Below are 25,079 nucleotides of genomic sequence, written 5' to 3'. Positions count from 1 at the left end.
ATGCTTTAACATCTGAGCCACCAGGGAAGTCCTCTAAATTCATATACAGACTATATTCTTCTGATAGTATACCCCATCAAGCCCCTAATCTGTCTCAAATGAAAGAAAACGTGCTAAACTTTCAGATACCTTTTATGTAGAAGCCACGCTGTGCACAGAACCAATGCTCTTTTTCTTACGATCCCTTTGGAGAAGTGACAGTAGTGAACCTGCTAATCATTTAACAGTAGAACAACTGCTTCATTTTCTAAGACATTATTTATACACAGATGTTAAGGGAGGAGACACATACCAGAAAATCTTCCAAAGAAGGCTCAAAGAGCAGTGACTGGACTGTCAAAATCAGTTCTGTGAGAAACATCGGAACGAGAGACTCATCTTCTTCCTGCTTCTCCAACACAGGGGCCCCCTGCAATGAGCACATGTGCAGTGTTATAAAGATATAAGTTGTTGTTGGTTAGTCATTAAGTTGTGCCTGACTCTTTGCGACCCCAATGACTGTAGCCTGCCAGGCTCCTCTGTCCATGGAATTCTCCAGGCAAGAATACTGGAGTGGGTTGCCATTCCCTTCTCCAGGGGATCTTCCTGACTCAGGGATCAAACCCAAGTCTCCTGGATTGGCAGTTGGATTCTTCGCTGCTGAGCCACCAAGGAGGCCATAAAGATATTAAGTATCAAAGTCTAAAATAAAAAACTCTCTGTATTACAGAAGGCCCATAAACTCATACAATTAGCTGATTTTATAACGTTGGCATGTCTTTCAAAGAAATTAAAATATAAAGGCAAATATGGAAAGATTAAGCAATTATGTAAAACTTTTCTTCTTGTAAAAAAACTATCAACAAAGTGGAAAGGCAAATGACAAACTGGAAAAATGTATCAGTAACGGATATAGCAGATGGAAGGTTGATTATATTTAAATAGAAATAACTTGAAATAGTCAAAAGGAATATATACTAATAACATGATCACTGACAGTAAACAGAAATATACTTAAATAGAAAAATGGGCCAAGATCATAATTTGAAAATTTTTAAAGGAAATGCCAGTCAACATCCTCCTCTTTCTCTTTCTCTTGATACTTTATTCAGTAACATTTATCGAGTATTTACTGATTGCCAGACAGAGTTGAGTATTCATGTAAATTCTATACCAACCATATGTAGTGGGTCTTAGTAGGTATCATTATTACTCCCATGAGAAAGTAGGATCTGGAGAAGGTAAAACATTTCATTCAGGACACACTGCTTCATAAGTGGCAGACCAGAATAGACACCCAGGTTTTTCTCGTCACAACACCTATCCCCCTGTCCTGTACAGGGGTGGTAGTTAAAGAACATAACATTTTAAAGTAGTCAACTCAACTGAACTGAACTCTACTTTACATCCATCAGATAGACAAAGACTGAAATGAATACTAACATCTAGATTTCACATGAGCAAAAGTTCATTCTTGAACATTGCTAGAAAGGTTGTAAACGGACACAAAAATTTCTGGGAATTTATGAATCAATTCCAAAAGTCTTAGTGAGTGAACATATTTTTGACCCAACAGTTCCAGATCTAGACATTTCTTCTAAGGGGAAAAAAATCAGAGATGTATGGAAAATGTATAAACAAAGATGTTCTTTGCAGCATTTTTAGAGTAGTGGAAAAGTGATCAACAATAGAAAACTATTTACAAGATTGTATAATACATTTCTATGTGAGAATGTTATATAGAAAAAAATACAAATTGACTTGGGAGATTTTTCATAATATATTGCAAAGTAGAAAAAGCAGCTGATAAAGCCGTAAGTAAAGTATGATTGTCTTTTCACCCTTGGAAATAGATGTCTTGGTATAGTAGAGAATGCTTTTCTTTGTGTATTTCTGTGTTTTTCAAATTTTCTGCACTTAGCATATATTACTTTTATAATTAGAAAGATAAATGTTACTTTCAAAATGCGATAGTATTGAGAAAAAAAGGAACTAAGAACAAGGGAGGAAAGTAATGAAAAGGCATATGCAATTAAAACTGAACTTTTAGAGAAAATGAAAACTATTACAAAGAGCACCAGCCCTTGAAACTGCTTAGTTGGTTTCCTGGGGATATATAGAGATATGGAGGTAGGAAGCTTGATGAAACCAGATAAACATGTTTTGCTGTATTTTTAGGTACCTGGTATGGCACCTAAAATATTTCATATCTTTTTGCCTTTTCATACTGGCTGTGAGAGTTGGACCATAAAGAAAGCTGAACGCCAAAGAATTGATGCTTGATGCTTTTGAACTGTGGTGTTGGAGAAGACTCTTGAGAGTCCCTTGGGCTGCAAGGAGATCAAACCAGTCAATTCTAAAGGAAATCAGTCCTGAATATTCATTGGAAAGACTAATGCTGAAGCTGAAGCTCCAATACTTTGGCCACCTGATACAAAGAACTGACTCATTGGAAAAGACCTGATGCTGGGAAAGATTGAAGGCAGGAGGAGAAGGGGACGACAGAGGATAAAATGTTGGATGGCATCACCGACTCAATGGACATGAGTTTGAGTAAGCTCCATGGGTTGGTGATGGACAGGGAAGCCTGGCATGCTGCAGTTCAAGGGGTCACAAAGAGTCAGACACAACAGAGCAACTGAACTGAACTGATGGCGCCATAATCCAGGATCGACTAGGGGAAAGTTTATTGGGATAACAGATAACATGCCTTCTCTCTAGAATGCATTGCTACTATTCATTTGTACTATTTAATCTCAAACATCTCAAATTACTCTGTTTCTAAGATCAACATCCTCCCAAGGGGTTATGCACTGAAAGCACCAAGGTTTGCTCCCATGAGTGTCTTCTTCTTGGCTCTAAAACCATTGTTTATCTCTTTCATTTATACCACTTTATCTGCTTCTCTGCCAGTTCATGCTCACAATGACCCCTGAACTATAAGCTTCTTGGGGGCAAGTATTCTGTCTATGCTTTTCATCACTCTGTACCCAACACTGAGCATAGGGGTTGGTACACAGTAAATACTTAAGGAATATTTATGGAGTGAACACATGAGGAACCTTTAGCAAATGCCTGTGAGAGTGACTGCAATATTCAGCACAGTGGATGTTTTCTCTGCTATTAGATACTTGCTGATATGCTGGTTTTCATTCTTCCATTCCATATGTGCATAGTAGACTGTTTATACTGTGAAACCCTCTAAGCATTTCTTCTACTTTTTCCAGTACACAAGATATAGCATAATTCATAGAGCACAGCAAGCACTTCTCAATGAATGTTGCCCAGTGAATTTTTTTAATTGTATCTGAATTTACCTTTTTATCAGTGACTTCAGGTTTCTCTTCTGTAATCCATTTCTGAATGATATCTGCTGAAGGTGTTCGTTTTAATTTGTCAGTGAGGTAATTCAAAAGAGAGCTAGCAGAATTTACTGTTAGGACATGCATTGTATTCTCAATTAGATAGTCATTTAGACGAATAAAACTTGAAAAGGGAAAAAAAACACAGCTTCAGTTTTCTATACTCACTACATATTTTTGAAAGTGACTCTAAAGCGAGTATTTAAATTTTAAAATATAATTTCTCTTTGACTTTCTATTTATATTGTGATAATCAGGGATTTACTGTCTAGAAGAGTTGTCTTAGACATTCTTCACTCTAAAACACAAATATACTCAAATATATAGCATCAATTTAGCTAGACGTTCTAGCCATTCCGTAGGATATTTAGTGAGCAATATAGTTATGAAAAAAAGCACATAGCTCATCTAGCCAAAGGGGCCATAAGAGGTTTTTTTTAAAATGCTTTAAAGAAGAAATTAGTAAATACACATCTGTGACTTACACTCTAATGGTAATGAAATCTTTGCTATTCAGTAATTGTTGCTGGACAGCAACTGCTAACCCAAAGATGAAAATTTAATGCTTCCCTACTTGAGTGCTTAGAATGCAAACTGAGTCAGCAAGGCACTAGGAATAACTTTTTATTCTGCTTAAGGGGAGCCTAAGGTGCCTCTAGCCTATGATAATAGCCTCAGGGACTGCTTCACTGCTTTCTGTTGCAATACAAGCATTATTATTCGATTATCTCACATTTAAGTGTTAGTCGCTCAGTTGTGTCCGACTCTTTGCAACTCCATGGACTGTAGCCCACCAGGCTCCTTTGGTCAGGGAATTCTCCAGGCAAGAATACTGCAGTGGGTAGCCATTGCCTTCTCCAGGGGATCTTCCTGACCCAGGGATCAAACCTGGGTCTCCTGCATTGCAGGCAGTTTCTTTACCATCTCAGCCACCAGGACTGGGACACAATTAAGGTTAATCAAATAGCTATAAAAGTTGGACCAAGTTAGTGAGCACAGAGTAACAGTCATCAGTGTTTTATAGTGCCACATACACTTCAGGTAATATTTGATTATTTTGTTTGCAAGGGTTACTTGCAGTGATGAGGTTTTAGAATGATGCAGAATCCAGCTGGGTAAGCAGGTGGATCATAGCTCAGTTGGTAAAGAATCCATCTGCCTGCAATGCAGAAGACCTTGGTTTGATTCCTGGGTTGGGAAGATCTGCTGGAGAAGGGATAGGCTACCCACTCCAGTGTTCTTGGGCTTCCCTTGTGGTTCAGCTGGTACAGAATCCACCCGCAGTGCAGGAGACCATGGGGTCGCAAAGAGTCGGACATGACTGAGCGACTTTCACTTTCACTTCACTTCAAGCAGGTGGAAGGTCCTGGTGAAGTCTGGAAGGCAGACTTTCTTCCCTGGTCTCCTGGTGACAAAACCTGACTCAGAAAGGCGGTGAACTTGGTGTGGCCGTACAGCTGCCTGTAATTCTTTAGGGATCAAGACAGGTGGAGCAGGCCCTCCAGATCACTGGAAAGTCAAAGTGTCAGTCGCTCAGTTGTGTCCAAATCTTTGTGACCTATAGACTGTAGCCCGTCAGGCTCCTCTGTCCATGGAATTCTCCAGGCAGGAATACTGCAGTGGATTACCACTTCTTTCTCCAGGGTATCTTTCCAACCCAGGTATTGAACCCGAGTCTCCTGTATTACAGGCAGATTCTTTACTGTCAGATCCACTGGAGAAGACTCCAAATCTCTATGTGCCTGGCTTATTACTATCACCTGCCTGATACTCCTGACTGGGCCAGAGGGAAACAAAACCTTAGAGATCAACGAGGAGTTCTTGGCCCTTGGACATACCCACCACTCTCTTTGGATGTTTTGCTGGGTGGCAGCTGGAGGGGTGGGTTTCTGGGGCCTTCATTCAGGTGACCAGGTCCCCCAATCCCTCATTACTACTAGCAAATCCTGTGATGAAGGCTTTAACTTTAAAAGTTTTTTTTTTTTTTTTTTTGCTGTGCTGTGTGGCATGTGGGATCTCAGTTCTCCAACCAGAGATCAAACCCTCACCCTTTGTATTGGGAGTGTGGAGTCTTAACCATTGGATCACTAGGGAAGTCCCGAAGGCTTTGACTTTTAATGAAACCTGAGAAGGATGGAAGCTCTAGTTTTTCTTGAAAGAAAGAATAACCATTTACCATGTCAGCCTCATGCAGTGATGCCTTTTGCTGGCCTGCTCTGTGTAGGTCATTTTCTCAGCGTCTCCTGTAGGCAACTCAATGAAACTTCCGCTTTCCGGCATTTTAAAATGACCTATGAACAACAGAAGAGGCAGTAACAAGAATCTTTCTGTAAAAATTCCATTTCTTTCAATATGGATTAAGAGACAAGTAAAATTCAAAACTTACAAAATGCTTTGGTTCATGAGATATTTCAGACGCCAGGAAATAACCCAGTTATTCAAACAAATTCCACATCAAAGGATTTCAACTCAACAAAAGATGCTAGACAGCTTGCTAACATCCCTTTTAATAGGATCTGATTTTTAGGAACACTTTTACTCTTTTTTTCTGCCTGCATAAAATTTTCCTTTAGCCTTCCTGCCAGGTGGGGCCCGTCCTGAGATTGTCTATACTAATAGGTCGGACATCCATTTAAGCAGAGAGACCCTGAGTCAACTATAAAATGCTTGTGAAAGAAAGGTTCTGTAAACCAGTTTAGAAATACCATTACATAAGCAGGGGTAATGCAAGAAAGATTCAGTATTTACATGTTTTTCCCCACTTTAAAATATACAATGAATTTATAATCTATCAAGCAATGTTTGGGATAACTGAAATATAGGATCATTATTTTAAACTTAGGGCTTCCCAGGTGCCTCAGTGGTAAAGAATCTGCCTGCAATGCAGGAGACGTGGGTTTGATCTCTGGGTTGGGAAGACCTGGAGAAGGAAATGGCAATCCACTGCAGTATTCTTGCTTGGGAAATCCCATGGAAGAGGAGCCTGGTGGGCTACAGTCCATGGGGTTGTAAAAGAGTCAGACATGACTTAGCAACTAAACAACGGCAGTTTAAACTTAAGAAAAGTAGAAAGGAAACAAGTTAACATTTCAGAAAGCCACCACTTCTAGTCCAGCGGCATTCTTTCCCTTTCATACCCTCAGAAGATTCACGTGCACAGTCATCGGGAATAAATCCTGCAGCACGTAGAGCAACTCGACAAGCTTTTCTGACCACATCTTTTGCTTCGTTTCGAAATTCTTCTAGGCGCTCTGTCACCTAGACATTGATGAATATATATCATTGGTGGCACCAAAGTATCAAAAATGGGGGAAAACTCTTGAAAATGATAGACAATTTTCTCACCTCTCCTACCCGTACAACTTGTGCAGCTTTAAATTCTTGCAGGGTGTAGGTATGATATTTTTCAATAGAACATAGTCCCATAAAACTCAATTGATAACACAATTCATTTATTTTAAGGAGAGCTGGTCGCAAATACTGAATGAAAATAAAAAATTATCATTGTTTAGTTAAAAAAAAAGCTAAAATTTTAAGGTATAAAATATTTGGAAAGCAAGAATGGGAATTAAGAAAAATAAATAGCTCTATATGTTAATTTCAGCTACAACTACAAAGAACATACATTAAAAAGGGATACTTCTGAAGTTCTGTTCTGGAAGTATTTTTTGAATTTTCATTTTCAATTTGTCTGAATTCCTTTCTTTTCATTTTGAATACACATGCTTTAGCTATAAAGTTGAGAGCAAGAAACAGAGGAGTGGGCCATATCTTAAATTTCACTAGGTTTGACTAACAGCTAGTAAAAGATTCTTAGTGTTCCTGAGGACTTTACAATGTCCAGTCACCACGATAATGGAGGTGCCTATCTATTGATCTAAGAGGGTATGATATAGAACAAAGACAAATTTAACTCTACAATTTCAGTGGGTAACAGTCACTATTAAGAATCTATTTTGCAATGGAGATTATTTGTGGAATAATGTCACATAATGTAACTTAATCTTCTGCTATGCCATCATCATAAATCTGGGTTCTAGGATGTTGACTTTGAAGGCATATGTTCCAAGATTGTTTCTAGGTCATTCCTGCTCACTTCTAATCTAATCAGAGGAGGAGCAGATACATTATCTTTTTTAAAAGTTTAATTTACTTATATGTGGTGCTGGTTTAAGTATTATATACAGCACACTCTTGGACTCCTTTCCAGGAGTGTCTAAAACAGGACAAACAATAGTCATTTAGACCTCATGAAATAGTGTTTTAATTATTTATTTTAAGTGCAAATAAAAGGAAGTTACAATTAGTAGAGTCCTCAGTGAAGAGATTTATTTGAGAAAACATCTAGGAAGTCATGTAGCCCCTAAGATTCATTTCATGGAGGAATTTTCATGATAAAAAGAAACAAAATACAATATTGTAAATCAACTATAATTCAATTAAAAAAAAGCAGAAGTTTACAGGCTATGTTTCTGAGTTGAAATAAGATATTAAATGAATTAATATGAAAACAGGAGTAGAAACGAGACTGTAATCAAAATTGGGTAGCAAAAGTAAGAAAGTCCAGTGTACTGTGGAGAAAAAGTCCTTGAACCAAAAATATAAGTTCTGTTGGTAAAGGGATAAATAGCTAGGATCCAGGTGGACAGCAAAACTGGTATTGATGGTCTGCCAAAAAGTGAGAGTTTGACAGTGGGAATTTGGGAATTTATATATATATATATATATATATATATATATATATAATCTGAGAAATTACTTTGGCTTAACTTAAATATCTGGCTATCAGCATAAAGGACAAAAGTGAAAGTTGTTGTGAATGTAAGAGAGATAGCAGGTGTTTTGTTTTTTCCTCTCATCATTGTTTCTGCTGTTAGCAAATTTCAGATGGAATTTGGGTTAGGTGGTTCATTCCTGGGCTGGTATATCAAGAGTGTCCATTGAAGGTGATAAGCATTAGCATGATTTTAATATTTTATAATAAGTATAAGTAAACTATAACCTTAAAAATTATAAATCACTATGTTGTACACCTGAAACATGTAATATTATATGTCAATTGTGTCTCAATAAAAATTTAATTAATTAACTGAAACACAAACTACTAGAGTCAATAATAAATTCTGCAAAATTTTAGGAAACAGGCTCAATATACAAATGTCAATTGTATTGCTATATAGACTGTATATATATACACACACACACGCACACACTATTTATATATGGGGCTTCTCAGGTGGCTCAGACAGTAAAGAATCTGTCTGCAATGCAGGAGACTCAGGTTCAATCCCTGGGTCAGGAAGATTCCCTAGAGAAGGGAAAGGCTGTCAATAGGTGGATGGATAAATAAAACATATGTATCCATACGATGGAATATTATTTACCAGTAAAAGGAAATGCCACGCTACTATATAGGTCCATCTATGTAGTAAACATGCTAAGTTAAAAAAGCCAGTCACAAAGGACCACATATTGCATGTTTCAATTTATTTGAAATGCAGAGTGGACAAATCAAGAGAGAGAATATGTAGATTGGTGGTTGATCAGAGCTAGGGCAGGGGTTGGTTTGGGGGAGTCAGGGAAATGTGATGCTAATCAGGGAGAGTGATCACTCTTTTTGGAGTGATAGAAATGTTCTAAAATAGACCATGGTGATGGTTGATCATTCTATGAATATATTATAACCATTCAATAGCATACTCTAAATGAATGAATTGTATGAATTCTATTTCAACAAAGTTGTTATAAGGAAATGTGGGCACAGATGCTAATAAGGTTGGTTACTAAAAATAATAAAAAGAAAAATTTCAAGGATATCCCTTCAACATGGTCAGAAAAGAATGAAAAGAACCAGCCTTCCTAGTTAACTTGTAAATATAAGACTAGTGGTGTGTGGTAATGATAGCATCTAATGTTAATAGATATTTAAACCAACACAATGGGTCTTTTGGTTGTATCAACCTAAGATTAAAATGATGTGAACTTTCTAGTCTGCTTGGACTACATTAAAGAGAAGATATTATCAAGGTCAAAGGACTATTGGTATGAATGGTGGGCAAAGAGAATGACAACTCTCAAGCCCATGATATAAGAAAACAAACTTAAGGACTGAGAGGTTAAAGGGAGGAAGTACTAATCTATTTATCTAGGAATAAATTAATGAAATATATAACGTCCAAGACATGGTAAAAGATGAAAGGTGGTAAAACAGTGGTAAAATAGGTTAAAATGATTGATAGATCCTTAGTGAAATTAGAGGTCTAGGGGCTGAGTTTGATATCAAGAAGGATTAGAATCTTTTCGACAACTCAGAATGCTTGATTGGATGGAAGACTTGAGATGGTACATCTTATATACTTGTTTTTGTACTAACATCTTATGTGAGTTGTATTTCTTTCAAGTTCATTTATTGTGCAACTGATGTCTTGATAACTATCTTTCAGATTACCATATGCAAACAGAAGGAAATGACCAGTAAAATGCAAACTTGAAGTTTCTGATATGAGAGGGTGGTGATTCAGTATCATAAAATAGACATAAAATAAGCATGATTACAGTTCACTCCCAGGGGCCAATCAGAAAACTTCTACTGCAAGTTGAAATTCAAGAAGTAGAGATTTTAAATATGGTCACATACACTTTAATAGTTCCTTTCCCATGATTATCCCTTCCTCCAAAGTAAACACTAAAAATTTCCCTACTGTTTGAATTCATGATTGAAAACACATGCTACATTGGGAGATACTGCCCCATGAAAGCAAGCCCACAAACTATTTTGGACCATATAGTCCAGAGGGTCTCAAAGATGAGAAGAAGTAATAGGAGTTGCTAGCCTGCTCTATTCAAGAGGATAAACAATTTTCCTGATCAACAACAAAGGGAATTGTGAACCTAAGCCTCTGAGGCTGCTTCTAAACAAAGGGGACCTGTGCAAACCCTAGGTAAAATGTAAAAACACATTAGACTGCCAGACCCTTAAATGACAAATAGGGCAAGAACTGTCAATTCTCTTAATAGAGGAAATATTCTATTTTTGAGATTAATTTTTTTCTGTTAGTAATTCTCTTAAAATATGATTAACAAATACGTACATGATTAACAATGAACAGATCTTTTTGTAGAGATTTTCGACATCCACTAATTTTTTTGGAGCGAACATTCTTCTTCCACACATTAAAAGCCTTCCATTTCCGAAAAAGTGAAAATATGGGAATCTTAGTGAGTTCTCTGTGATATAGATATTCCTGTTCCCATCGATCAATTTCGATAAATTCAATGTCATTATTATAAACATGTGTTACTGCCTTTTTGCTAATGGTATAATAGTCATTTTTATTGATGTTCTCATAATTCACAACCCTATGAACAAATAAAAATTGGAGCAAGTGAATACAGTATTCAACATAAAATTAAGCAATTGCATTACTATTTTGTTTTAAAAAGGTAAGAGATTTCTGGAAAACAAATGTTTAAAAATTTAAAAAATTCCAGCAGACCACTTTTAGACTGAATAAAGTATTCAAGAAAAGGGAGCTGCATTAACAACAGTTGGACTTACAGTAACTCTTACGGATTTTACAATTTTGGCAATATGTTTGATAATTTCAGTTATGTAATTTTTACAAAACCAAACCAGTTGTGGATTTTTAAAGTGAAAGATAACTAGAAATAAGTTTTTATTTATCATTGATTGTTTAGAAGCTATTCAATAATAATGGTGTGAAAGAGTTTTACTCTACCCAATATTGACAGAACTATGAAAAAGATCAAAACAAGAAAATAAGAATTACATCAGAAAAAAAAAAAAAGAATTACATCCGAATCAAGACCCAGATTAAACTTCAAAAAGTCCAATTTATCATCACATATCAAAATAACTGTTAATGAGAAATTGCTTATTTCAAGATATTCCTCTTTCAACTGTCATTCAGGGTATCCATCAGCCTCATTCATAATAAGAAATAGATCAAGCAAAGAAGTAAAGCAAGAATTGGATAAAAACCAGAGCACGGATAGGAGCGGGAAGCAAAGGAATGAGAATAGATAGGGCGATTCCCTAAAACTTCTTAAAATCTTGCTTACAGACACAAAGATATTTTCTGTAATTTTAGCTATAGCACTGAAATATTGGATATTATTTAAATGTTTTTAACAGACAAAAGTGCAAAATATGACATGGCAAAAACAAAACCTCAAATTGTTTCTATGTTAAACTATGCAAAAACTGTAGTTATGTTATACAATAATTCTAAAAATCACTATACAAAATTCAGACAGGAACTCTCCAGTGAAAATCAACTGTTTCCCATTTCTATTTTTCTCTTCCAGTCCTTAGCTCTGCATTTTGAACCTGAGTTCATGATCTTTAGCACAGCCTTCAGGTCACATGTAAAATACCTGAAATTACACTTAAATAAATTTTTGTAGATATGCGTGATAAATTGTTTAAGGGATTGGAACAAAATTCTCATATGCTTTGTGTCTGTTAATCAAAAAATGATGAACCAGTGGCAAAAATGATTTTTAGGTTTAAATTTCTATTTTTGTTTTAATAACACTAAGAAAAATATTTAAAAATTAGGGCATACAGGGCCAGAATGAAAGTGAACTCAAAGCAAGAGCTCTTCAAGTGAGCACAAAAGAGAACTAGGGGGCTGGTGGGCTGTGGACTGGGAGAATCTCAAACGTCTTTCCCCCAATTCAGTGCTGTAACAGAAGAATTTCAACTTGCTTAGCTCCTACCTAACAGCACTGTCTGACTTTGTCTGTGTTCTGACTGACTCACAGCAGAAACAGTTGGGAAAATGCCAGGTACTACATGTTGCTGGTAAGTTGTATAGAAAATGTTGAAATGTTTTTCCTTTTTTCTTTGTTAACAGCTTAACATATAATTAGGACATTCTTCAAGTGATTCTCTACAAAGAGGGAAATTTCAACTTGTCTCTGAAACTGTAATCAACCTTAGATGTTTCATTAACTTCTGTCATCTAACCAACCTAAAAGCAAGAAAAACTGTTCACTAATGGCCCTGGTGTGTGCGTGTCTAGAAAACTTACTCTGTGTGTGTCTATATGCTACTAAGGCCCTTCGATTGATAGAAGATAGCAGGCGTGGTCCATGATGTTGAATTTTAACTTATTGGTTCTCAGTGCCACAAAGAGATCCTTTTTATTTACATTTTCCTGCCTACTTTGGCCACCTCATGTGAAGAGCTGACTCATTGGAAAAGACTCTGATGCTGGGAGAGATTGGGGGCAGGAGGAGAAGGGGACGACAGAGGATGAGATGGCTGGATGGCATCACCGACTTGGTGGATGTGAGTCTGAGTGAACTCTGGGAGTTGGTGATGGACAGGGAGGCCTGGCGTGGGGCGATTCATGGGGTCGCAAAGAGTCGGACACGACTGAGCGACTGAACTGACTGACTGACTGACCTATTCAAGATTTTCATTCTCAAATCTGTAAGCCTTTTCCTCCACTCTACATCTCTACTCCTCACAGGGCAAACACACACATGAGAGTCTTTTTAAAATTTGGATCATCAGCATAAAAATCACCTGGGCTGCTTAAGAATCCAGATTTCTGGGTCCAACACAGAACCGGAATCTTTATGTATAGAACTTGAAAGTCTAGCTTGGCACATATACTGTGTGATTCTGACACACAATAATGTTTGTAACCACTGAATTCTATTTGAAAGCAAATCAACAACAACAAAAACATGGTGGTGACATGATGAGCTCTCTTTCGTACCTTCACGTGAAAATCTTGTCCCAGAACTTCCCTGGTGGTCCAGTGGCTAAGGCAACATGCTCCCAGCGCCGGGGACCCAGGTTGGATACCTGGTCATGGAACTAGATGCCACATGCCACAACTAAGAGCTCACATGCCACAACTCAAGATCCCACGTGCTCCAACTACGACCTGGCGCAGCTAAATAAATAGTAAGTTAAAATAAGTATTTTTTTAAAGAAAAACTTCACTGTACCTTCACTGTGTTTTATCCCCTTGAGTACATTTTTCATGCTTTCCTCCAAAGACAGATGGAGAGGTTTCACATCACCTTTTTCTGCCTCTCCTTGTATTTGAATACTTTTTCTCTGCATTTAAAAATGTATAGAACTTCACTTTAAGTTGTAGAAAGCTTTCCTTTAGCTTCCTTTATTTTCTTGACCCTGTTGCCCACTTAACTTAAAATCCCCTGTCATCGTCCTTCTCTTAAACTTCCTGTATAATGGTTGTATCCACCCCATCCATTCCTTCTTGTTGTTCAGTTGCTAAGTCATGTGTGACTCATGGACTGCAGCACATCAGGCTTCCCTGTCCATCACTCTGTCCCGGAGTTTGCTCAAACTCATGTCCATTGAGTTGCCGATGCCATTTAACCATCTCATCCTCTGCCACCCCCTTCTCCTCTTGCCCTCAGTCTTTCCCATCATCAGGGTCTTTTCCAATGAGTGGGTCTTTTCATCAGGTGGCCAAAGTATCAGAGCCTCAGCTTCAACATCAGTCCTTCCAATGAATATTCAGTGTTGATTTCCTTTAGGATTGACTGGTATGATCTCCTTGCAGTCCAAGGAACTCTTAAGAGTCTTCTCCAACACCACAGTCGAAAGCATCAATTCTTTGACACTCAGCCTTCTTTATGGTCCGACTCTTACATCTGTACATGACTACCAGAGAAATGATAGCTTTGACTATATCGACCTTTGTCGGCCAAGTGATGTCTCTGCTTTTGAATATGCTGTTTAGGTTTGTCATAGCTTTCCTTCTTAAAGTTTCTGAAAACGAGTCTTGTTCCTCACTACTCTAATACAGTGATTCTCTTGAGGATCAGCAGGACTTTCCTTTAAGCCCGATCCATTTGGTAGGCAGAAGGGACAGCAGGGTCAAGGAAAGCTTTACAAAAGTTAAAGAAGCATATGCACAGTTCTCTGGAATCCTATTCTGCTGAGACTCTCTAGTTTATTCCTGAGAGGCTGAACCCTAAATATACTCCTGGACTGCTGTGCTGGACTCCTGGACTCCTCACATTGTAAACCTCGACATTCATCTGTTTCAGGAATTGATCCTCTACTCTGAAGTGAGGGCTGCCTATTCAGGACTTCTTGGCATTCAGAATTCGCCTCAAATTTCAACAGCTTCCTTTGTTTTTGTTTTTATTTGTTTATTTATTTTTTGGCTTTGTGTGGCTTGCAGGATAGTTCCCTGACCCGGGAATGAACCCGTGCCCTCACCATTGAAAGTGTAGGGTCCTAACCACTGGATCACCAGGGAATGCCCTCAGCTGCCTCCTTTGGATGTTTGTTTCATCAAGGCCTTTCTTTGAGAAAATAACCAGGAAAATTAGTCTTCCTTTAAGACCTCAAAAGAGAACTTAACTTTTTTAATTGCTGTGCTCTAAAATTCCTACTTTGCTGATAAATGACTTTAGGACCCAACTAACTTAAACAGAGATCCTTGGACAGTTAATCAGGCTGAGAAGAATGTCTTGAATAAAATTATACTTAACTGTGTTTTACTGGAAAAAAAAAGATGCTTGTTGTCTTGTCTTGCTGTTCAATGTAGAATCGTGGAATTCCTTATCAAATTATTCTTTGGTAGACTCTCTGTCCATGTGAAATGAAACTTAGACTCAAGGCTTCTATAAATGTCCAAAGAATGTGTCTTGTTAAGAGACTTGCATGGCCTATCGTGGGAGGTCATCCACTGTCCTGTTATTCTTCATTTCAGATGAACAAAATCTACTGTGGTTCTAAAAAGCATTAATTTTTTATCTTGATTTTTCTAAAACAATCTCAATGTGATTTGATATTTCAAATAGCATCTTTATCCGTTGTTAGTGATAGAACATGGATCCGTCTTTATCTGTTGGTAGTTACAGAACATGCATCCGTTCATCTTTAAACAGATGCACTAGACTAAGACTGCAAAAGTATGAGCCTTCTGATCGAGAATTTTGAACAGCCCCCTACTGCTTATGTCATTAAATCCAAATTATTCTGCCGGCTGTTGTGGCACTCTTCTGTCCACGTTAGTTCCTTCTCTGCCCACACAATTGCCCTTTTTAATCAGGCTGGTCTCGAAATCATCTTAGGCTTAAGACGGTCGTCTCAGCACATCTTAGACTGTGCCAGAACACGTGTGCATGTCTTTGTCCACCTGTTCCCTTTGCCCCTCCTGATTTCTACAAACAAGTGACTAATTCCTTACCTGCTTTTAGGTGCTGGGGTGAATTAGATGAGTCAAATCTAAGCTGTCTCATTATTACACAGTTTTAATCACAGTTTATTACATAATTTTATGATTTGAACATGTTTATTGGACAAAGGTAAACAAGCAAGAGCCTGGAAAGAAATTAGCTATTTCCTGAGTTTCGCATTTGTAAACCTCAGTCTATCTGATGATGGTCAGTATCATGATTCAGTATGCATTTAGATCTAACTTTAACTAGAGAAGGGTAATGGCTTGCTTTGCTTCTGGTATGATTAACCAGAAATGGTAAAAATAACTGATAAGGAACTCCTAGAATATTAGACTAAAGCATAACTTCCAAGTTTCTTCAATAGTACAGTGCTCTACGGTCAATGGTTTTCAAAGTATGGTCCTTGGAACAGCAGCATCAACATTATGTGGGAACTGCAAATTCTTATGCCTCCTCCAGACCAACTGAATCAGAAACTGGGGATGGTTAACAATCTACATTTTAGCAAACCCTTTAGGGCCTGCTGGAGAACCACTGTTCTAGCTCCATGGCCTACAACTCTGATTGAATATTGGGATCATCTCATGAGTTTTAAAGAAATGCTGTTGCTTGGGCTGCACAACAAACCAATTAAATATAACTCTGTGGGTGGGTACTGGGTGATTCTAGAAGCCAAAGCTGAGAACCACTGCTCTAGGTTCTTCAAATTTTTTGTATAAAATGAAATAATCATCCACTAAATTGCAACATCGCCAAAATGGTGTGTGTGTGTGTGTGTGTACATCTGTGTGTATATTGAAAGGAAGACATTCTGAAACTGGGATTTTTGATGATTCCAAGTGAAAATACTAAAGATCCATGGTGTTTCCACTTGATTGAAATTTCTACATGGACTAGCCCAAGAAAGCTGTCACTGTGTTAGGCAACCTGGGAAGGTTTCTGATAATGTGGCTTGAAAATGATCTTTTCCTTATTATATAACATATGCCTCATTATAGTGTTTTTTTAATAGTTAGGACTTCATGTAACTAGAAACGCTTTCACTTGAGAAAGCTGATATTTATCTGCATATTCTGTTTTAGGCTACTAAACATGTAATCTAGATGAAAGCATAGAATAGCTTTAGTTTGAAATTTTAAAAGCTGTCTAAAAAATATTTTAACATAACAGGCTTAGAGACTATCCGAAAACCAACTCGATCACTTAGAAAGTAATATGGCCTGAGCCCAGTATAGACTTTTATATCGTCCTAAGTCATATAACTACGTTTCATAGAATTCTAATCCCAACAGGTATCCCACAAGAATGGGTTCTTTGGTTAAACAGGCTACAGTCCATAGGGTTGCAAAGAGTCAGACACAGCCGAACTGATTTAGCATACACTCAGGCACCTAGAGAAGGCAATGGCACCCCACTCCAGTACTCTTGCCTGGAAAATCCCATGGACAGAGGAGCCTGGTAGGCTGCAGTCCATGGGGTCGCTAAGAGTCAGACACGACTGAGCGACTTCACTTTCACTTTTCATTTTCATGCATTGGAGAAGGAAATGGCAACCCACTCCAGTATTCTTGCCTGGAGAATCCCAGGGACGGGGGAGCCTGGTGGGCTGCCATCTATGGGGTTGCATAGAGTCGGACACGACTGAAGTGACTTAGCCGCAGCAGCAGCAGCAGGCACCTAGAAGGCTAGGACAGGAAGTACTTCCTGCCTTCTAAGCAGGATCAAGCTTTGCTTTTGCATGGGACTCCTTGCAGCAATCCAACGGCCACCACAAGCTCTCCTTTCCCAAGGTGACAACTCAGATGCTAGGACATGAGATACACAATGGGTCCACTCTGGCTTAAGAGGAGTCCGTATTTCTTCCAATAAGTTTAAGCACAGATTTTAGGGTTCCTGCAGAGACATGCCCAGAGAAAGAACCAGTGTACTATGGGAAGTACAAAGCTATGGCTCCCCATCAGTTATTTATAATTCATTTTTAGTTCCTCTCAATACAGATATAATTTAGCAGTCAGGGGTCATTTTTTATCATAAGCAATGTTGCCTAGAAACAACTGATATACTACTTTGTATCAGGTTACCAGGGGAACAGAGCTTCAGAGTTAATCAAAGGTCAGATTCTCATGCTTCCCCCATTTGTATGTTCTAACACGTCTGAACAATGATAACATTTTACAAGGCACACTGGCGAAGACTTAATTATAATTTCTTTATACTATAATAAGAAAAATAAAACATGAAATATTCAGGGAAATATTCAATATTGAATTTTATGAAAAGTCCAGATAAAATCTTAGCTCATAAACAACTGCACCTGTGACCATGGCTTTTTTGAAGTAGACACTGCATTTTTAATCAAGACATGATGGGTAGTCGGTTCAAATTCTTAATAATCACCACTGCTAAGGAATACTGTTTATAGAAATAGGAGATAGCAAGTGGCAGGTGATGATTTATTGCTCTGTCTCCAATGAATAGAAACTCCCTTCGCCACTGATCAGAATTTGGATCACCTGTTCGTTTGAAATTATGCACCAAAGGTACCACTGTTCTTTAATTCTAACAGCTTTTCCTTTTCTTTCTTTGATGATTGCCATGTTGAAATTTCTTATTACAAAATGACTTAAAACCTAGTCAAGCATTTCCACATGAAGTATTTCAGAAACAATGGTGAAGCTTTGTCTCAGACATAGATGTTACTCTGTTTGACTTCATAACTTTTACTTAAGTTTAAATTCTTAACAATAACTTAAAAAAATCACTAGAGAGCATTTGAAATTTCACCTTTTCAAAGCTGAATTTTTGCTGTGAATTCCTAATCTTCATCAGTATGTGTTAATATGTTTTCAGGAACCTTTAATAATTTTTTATAAAGTTCATTCAGGTACTCAAATGTCAGTTAAGTAACCCAGCTGTGAAACTAAAAACTGACTTTTACTAAATCCACAAAGTTGAATCATTTGCAAAATACGTTCCAATTCTTAACAAAATTCTGCCTTGGGATCACCTATGCACTTAAGTCTGAAACAACAAATAATGGTATTCTGTTCCTATATCTTTGTAAAAGGCGTAAAAACAAAAGGTCAGGCGGTGACTTGGAATTTATTATAGTCACAATTTTGATAATATTACTTAATTTGGAATTCATAACTGCAGAGAAACATTTACATATGGGAGTTCTTTTGTGAATAAAATAATGTATCTTAATCTCAGAATTATCAGAATAAATTCTACATGGAAAATATATTTTAAAGAAGTATTTCCATAATATCTCATTTTCTTTGGATATTTCGACCCCAGTAGCTTTTCTCCCGGAGAAGGCACTGGCAACCCACGCCAGTACTCTTGCCTGGAAAATCCCATGGACAGAGGAGCCTGGTAGGCTGCAGTCCATGGGGTCGCTAGGAGTCGGACACGACTGAGCGACTTCACTTTCACTTTCCACTTTCATGCATTGGAGAAGGAAATGGCAACCCACTCCAGTGTTCTTGCCTGGAGAATCCCAGGGACAGGGGAGCCTGGTGGGCTGCTGTCTATGGGGTCGCACAGAGTCAGACACGACTGAAGTGACTTAGCAGCAGCAGCAGCAACAGCAGTTTTCCTCCCTAAGAACAAACTTCTTCCAAATTATTTCATTGCAGGGATTGTGGAGCTGTTATCTAGCAGTTATTAATGTCTGCACAGTCATCAATATGCAGTAAAATTTTAATAACGTCCTCAGCTGTGGTCATCTCTGTTAGGTAACAGGTGGAGCTAATGGTATTGCTGATTGATTTCCTTTGCTTTTCTGGTTCCAAATAGAGTAAATAATTTCCACACAGACTGGTAAAATTGCAATTCTGCAAAAGAATGTCTTTCTAATATTAGATATTAACTTTGTATTTTTTTTTTTGACTTCATAAAGTGGCATGCAAGAATCTTAGTTCCTAGATCAGAGATTGAACCTGTACCTCCTGCAGTAGAAGCAGAGGTCATAACCAGTGGACTGCCAGGGAAGTCCCTGAAATTTGAATTCTTGCATTCCTAGCTTCTTGAGCTTCTTGACCAGATGGTAATCTAAAAATGGAATTTGGTTTCATATTTTGTTCTTGCACATGCCTTTGAAAGTTCAAACCCTTTAGAGGCAGGGTGGATATCTTTCAGTAAGGTGTTGATATAGCTTTCTCAGTGCTACTGATTCATTTGATAGCATTTTCATACTAATGAGATATTTTTTAAAAAGGACAGGAAAATTACTGTGGTTCATAAATCCAATTTGAGTTATCCTAATTATGTTGCCTAATTGCTAATCTTTTCTTTTTTGAACACTGTGCTTATCTTAATTAATTTATTCCATTTCCTCTCTGAGCATAACTTTGTATGGGTGTCTCAGTAATGGTATAGCATATCTTTGTTTGGGTTTTTTTTTTTTTTGCTATGAGAGTACAACTTCCAATGATTCCTAGTTGGTATCTCAGTTCCACCTCTCTTCATCAATTTTCTATTGAGAAGAAAGCATTATTTTGCATTTGTTCTGGAAAAATTCAATAGGTTTATCTGAGAACAGATTATTGTGCTAGATTTGGAAATGATAGAAAATGTTTCCATGCCTTCCATTATTCTTTGAAGCAAATTCTCAGTCTCATGGGGGTCTCATGGACTCCTCAGAGTTTCATTTTGAGAGGCAGTAGAGCAGAGAAATTAAGAGTGTACATTCCAAAGTCAGCCAGACTGTCATTTACTTATTGTACAATCTGGGGCAAGTTAATTAACCATTTTGTGTCTTATCTGTAAAACAGAGGTAATAAATACATTTATTTCACATTATTGTGAGGATTAAAAAATATATACGTATATATGTGTATATATATATGTATATACTTTGCTTGGAATGTAGTAAACACCAATAAATCATCACCTCTTATGACATGAAAATGTGATGGTTCCACTAGGTGTCCTCTCACAAAATGGGTATATAACCAACAGCCATTTCTCCATACCTCATGGCTACTTCTCGATTACAATCACTCTTGTTCAAGGTCAAAGTCCTAACAAAATGGAATTACTTTGTCTTGATCTGTGTTCTCTATGCCTTTCACCCTCTCTAGTTTCTGATCTTTAACCTAGTTTCCTCTAACTTGCCCTGAACCTGAACAGAGTCACCATTATGCCCTCTTGCTGGACAAGATAATTTGCAGCATACTTGTATACAGTCCATGGAATTCTCCAGGCCAGAATACTGGAGTGGATAGCCTTTTCCTTCTCCAGGGGATCTTCCCAAGCCAGGGATCAAACCCAGGTCTCCTTCACTGAAGGCGGATTCTTTACCAGCTGAGCCAAGACAAAAGCCCAAGAATACTGGAGTGGGTAGCCTATCCTTTTCCAGAGGATCTTCCTGACCCAGGAATTGAACCAGGGTCTCCTGCATTGCAGGCGGATTCTTTACCAACTGAGCTACCAGGGAAGTCCCACCAGGGCAATATTCCAACATATTTACAAAAGCTTATTCTTGACAAAATTGTTATGCCTAACATATTCTACTAGATTGATTTTTTAGAATAAACTTGATAAATGTAACTATTTTTCTCATTTAAAGGGACTGTGGTAGAAATTAACATTGTAGAACCGCACATTTAATGTATTTTACTAAACTTAAAAAATTATGTGAAGATATTATATTTTATCACATTATTTTTAAAAGGAAGTTGGTATAACGTGTCCTTATCTCATTGATCCAGTATTTACTACTTTTAACTTCCAATTTAGCTGCTTCCTACTACATAGCATCCAAATAATCATCTTTACTCATAAGGTTTATAATATTTGGAGTTCAGGCTGGGAGGAAAATTTAACATCCAACCTAAAACATGATAAAATAACAAACTGTGATTAGAACAATATCTTCTTAAATGAGTCCAGAAAAGTATAAAGCATCAATTCAATTCTCTTAGTAAAAGTTCATTAGTCCAGAAAGGCAATTGATTTCCTGAATCACATTAAAAAAAAACCTGTTTCCATATTCATCTTCAATACTTCATCTTCTGAGAATCAATTTTCAGTTCAGTTCAGTTCAGTCACTCAGTCATGTCTGACTCTTTGTGACCCCGTGAATCGCAGCACGCCAGGCCTCCCTGTCCATCACCAACTCCCAGAGTTCACTCAGACTCACGTCCATCGAGTCAGTGATGCCATCCAGCCATCTCATCCTCTGTCGTCCCCTTCTCCTCCTGCCCCCAATCCCTCCCAGAATCAGAGTCTTTTCCAATGAGTCAACTCTTTGCATGAGGTGGCCAAAGTACTGGAGTTTCAGCTTTCGCATCATTCCTTCCAAAGAAATCCCAGGGCTGATCTCCTTCAGAATGGACTGGTTGGATCTCCTTGCAGTCCAAGGGACTCTCAAGAGTCTTCTCCAACACCACAGTTCAAAAGCATCAATTCTTTGGCGCTCAGCTTTCTTCACAGTCCAAATCTCACATCCATACATGACCACTAGAAAAACCATAGCCTTGACTAGACGGACCTTTGTTGGCAAAGTAATGTCTCTGCTTTTGAGTATGTTATCTAGGTTGGTCATAACTTTCCTTCCAAGTAGTAAGCGTCTTTTAATTTCATGGCTGAAGTCACCATCTGAAGTGATTTTGGAGCCCCCCAAAATAAAGTCTGACAGTGTTTCCACTGTTTCCCCATCTATTTCCCATGAAGTGATGGGACCAGATGCCATGATCTTCGTTTTCTGAATGTTGAGTTTTAAGCCAACTTTTTCACTCTTCTCTTCCACCTTCATCAAGAGGCTTTCCTCTTCACTTTCTGCCATAAGGGTGGTATCATCTGCATATCTGAGGTTATTGATATTTCTCCCAGCAATCTTGATTCCAGCTTGTGCTTCTTCCAGCCCAGCGTTTCTCATGATGTACTCTGCATAGAAGTTAAATAAGCAGGGTGACAATATACAGCCTTGATGTACTCCTTTTCCTATTTGGAACCAGTCTGTTGTTCCATGTCCAGTTCTAACTGTTGCTTCCTGACATGCATATAGGTTTCTCAAGAGGCAGGTCAGGTGGTCTGGTATTCCCATCTCCTTCAGAATTTTCCACAGTTTATTGTGATCCACACAGTCAAAGGCTTTGGCATAGTCAATAAAGCAGAAATAAATGTTTTTCTAGAACTCTTTTGCTTTTTCGATGATCCAGCGGATGTTGGCAATTTGGTCTCAATTTTAAGTTTGGCAAAATCTGATCTGACTCCTCTCATAATGGGTAATTAATCACAAATGGCACTCCTTGATGTCTGGATTATTGGACATTTTTTTTAAAAAGAGGAAACTGTGTCTCTTCTGGGGAGCTGATCTCTGGCTGTGACCCTCCCGGTGGATGTCAACCATCCAGAAACACAAGAAGTCTTGGTTAGCAATGAAGTCTGCAATCTTGAAAAAGAAGAATGGACCTGGAGGAATCAACCTGCCTGACTTCAGGCTCTACTACAAAGCCACAGTCATCAAGACAGTATGGTACTGGCACAAAGACAGAAATATAGATCAATGGAACAAAATAGAAAGTCCAGAGATAAATCCATGCACCTACGGACACCTTATCTTTGACAAAGGAGGCAAGAATATACAATGGAGAAAAGACAATCTCTTTAACAAGTGGTACTGGGAAAACTGGTCAACCACTTGTAAAAGAATGAAACTAGAACACTTTCTAACATCATACACAAACTAAACTCAAAATGGATTAAAGATCTAAACGTAAGACCAGAAACTACTAAACTTCTAGAGGAAAACATAGGTAAAACACTCTCCGACATAAACCACAGCAGGATCCTCTGTGACCCACCATCCAGAATATTGGAAATAAAAGCAAAAATAAACAAATGGGACCTAATTAAACTTAAAAGCTTCTGCACAACAAAGGAAACTATAAGCAAGATGAAAAAACAGCCTTCAGAATGGGAGAAAATAATAGCAAATAAAGCAACTGACAAAGAATTAATCTCAAAAATATACAAGCAACTCCTGCAGCTCAATTCCAGAAAAATAAATGAACCAATCAAAAAGTGGGCCAAAGAACTAAACAGACATTTCTACAAAGAAGACATACAAATGGCTAACAAACATATGAAAAGATGCTCAACATCACTCATTATCAGAGAAATGGAAATCAAAACCACAATGAGGTACCATTTCACACCAGTCAGAATGGCTGCTATCCAAAAGTCTACAGGCTAGTCAGAATGGCTGCTATCCAAAAGTCTACATGCTGGAGAGGGTGTGGAGAAAAGGGAACCCTCTTACACTGTTGGTGGGAATGCAAACTAGTACAGCCACTATGGAGAAGAGTGTGGCAATTCCTTAAAAAACTGGAAATGGAACTGCCATACAACCTAGCAATCCCACTGCTGGGCATACACATCGAGGAAACCAGAATTGAAAGAGACACGTGTACCCCAATGTTCATCTCAGCACTGTTTATAATAGCCAGGACATGGAAGCAATCTAGATGTCCATCAGCAGATGAATGGATAAGAAAACTGTGGTACATATATACAATGGAGTATTACTCAGCCATTAAAAAGAATACATTTGAATCAGTTCTAATGAGATGGATAAACTGGAGCCTATTATACAGAGTGAAGTAAGTCAGAAAGAAAAACATCAATACAGTATACTAACGCATATATATGGAATTTAGAAAGATGGTAATGATAACCCTGTATGCGAGATAGCAAAAGAGACACAGATGTATAGAACAGCCTTTTTGGACTCTGTGGGAGAGGGACAGGGTGGGATGATTTGGGGGGAATGTCATGGAAACATGTTAATATCATATAAGAAATGAATCACCAGTCCAGGTTTGATACAGGATCCTTAGGGCTGGTGCACTGGGATGACCTGGAGGGATGGTAAGGGGAGGGAGGTGGGAGGGGGGTTCAGGATGGGGAACACATGTACACTCATGGTGGATTCAAGTCAATGTATGGCAAACCAATACAATATTGTAAAGTAAAATAAATAAATAAACAGAAAAAAAAGAGGAAACTGTGAAAACATTTCACATATTACTCAAGAAGTATTTGTAAAAATTAACAAATAAACAGTTTTTTTTCTGAGTCACTCTTTAAGATTCATAACCTCTTCTCCAAAAACTTACAAAAAACTAGAAAAAAAATAATAAGGTACTGGCTGAATAACAATACTATTAAAGGGATTTTTTTAAACATGAAATGGCTTTATATTCCGTTGTATGTTAATTCTGCCATCTTAAAAAAACAAATATACCTCTTATTTTAAGAAAAGCATATGTATACATGTAGCTGATTCATGCTGCTGTATAGCAGAAACTAAAACAACATTGGTGGGGAAATTAAGATCCCACACGTCATGGGGTGTGGCCAAAAAAAAAACCCCAAGACAAACAAAAAACCTCTAAAAAGCAAAAAAAGAAACTACAGTGCTGAGTAAGGAAGACGAGAACTCCTAGAAGAAACTTATATCTTCCTGTTCAGCAGAGACTGGGGTAGGCAGCTCAAAGAATTTGGTGGCAAAGCTCAACTACA

At 37.8% G+C, this 25,079-nt stretch overlaps 1 protein-coding gene across 3 annotated transcripts in view; it reads right to left on the bottom strand.

Moving 5' to 3' along the window:
• The window catches only part of DNAH6 (dynein axonemal heavy chain 6), a 271,508-nt gene that overhangs the window by 227,575 nt on the left and 18,854 nt on the right, over positions 1–25,079 (bottom strand). For all 3 annotated transcript variants that reach the window (XM_070379404.1, XM_070379405.1, XM_070379406.1), the window contains exons 5-10: positions 10,433–10,700; positions 6,687–6,821; positions 6,479–6,599; positions 5,518–5,632; positions 3,297–3,465; positions 293–409 (exon numbers count right to left, since the gene is read on the bottom strand). In XM_070379404.1, coding sequence (XP_070235505.1) covers positions 293–409; positions 3,297–3,465; positions 5,518–5,632; positions 6,479–6,599; positions 6,687–6,821; positions 10,433–10,700 — 925 coding nt within the window. The remainder of the gene's footprint in view (positions 1–292; positions 410–3,296; positions 3,466–5,517; positions 5,633–6,478; positions 6,600–6,686; positions 6,822–10,432; positions 10,701–25,079) is intronic.

The sequence above is a fragment of the Bos mutus genome, chromosome 11, assembly GCF_027580195.1.
Source record: "Bos mutus isolate GX-2022 chromosome 11, NWIPB_WYAK_1.1, whole genome shotgun sequence".
Classification (NCBI taxonomy): Eukaryota; Metazoa; Chordata; class Mammalia; order Artiodactyla; family Bovidae; genus Bos; species Bos mutus.
Note: the sequence above shows the minus strand (reverse complement) of the source record. Positions and strands in the feature narration are given on the sequence as shown.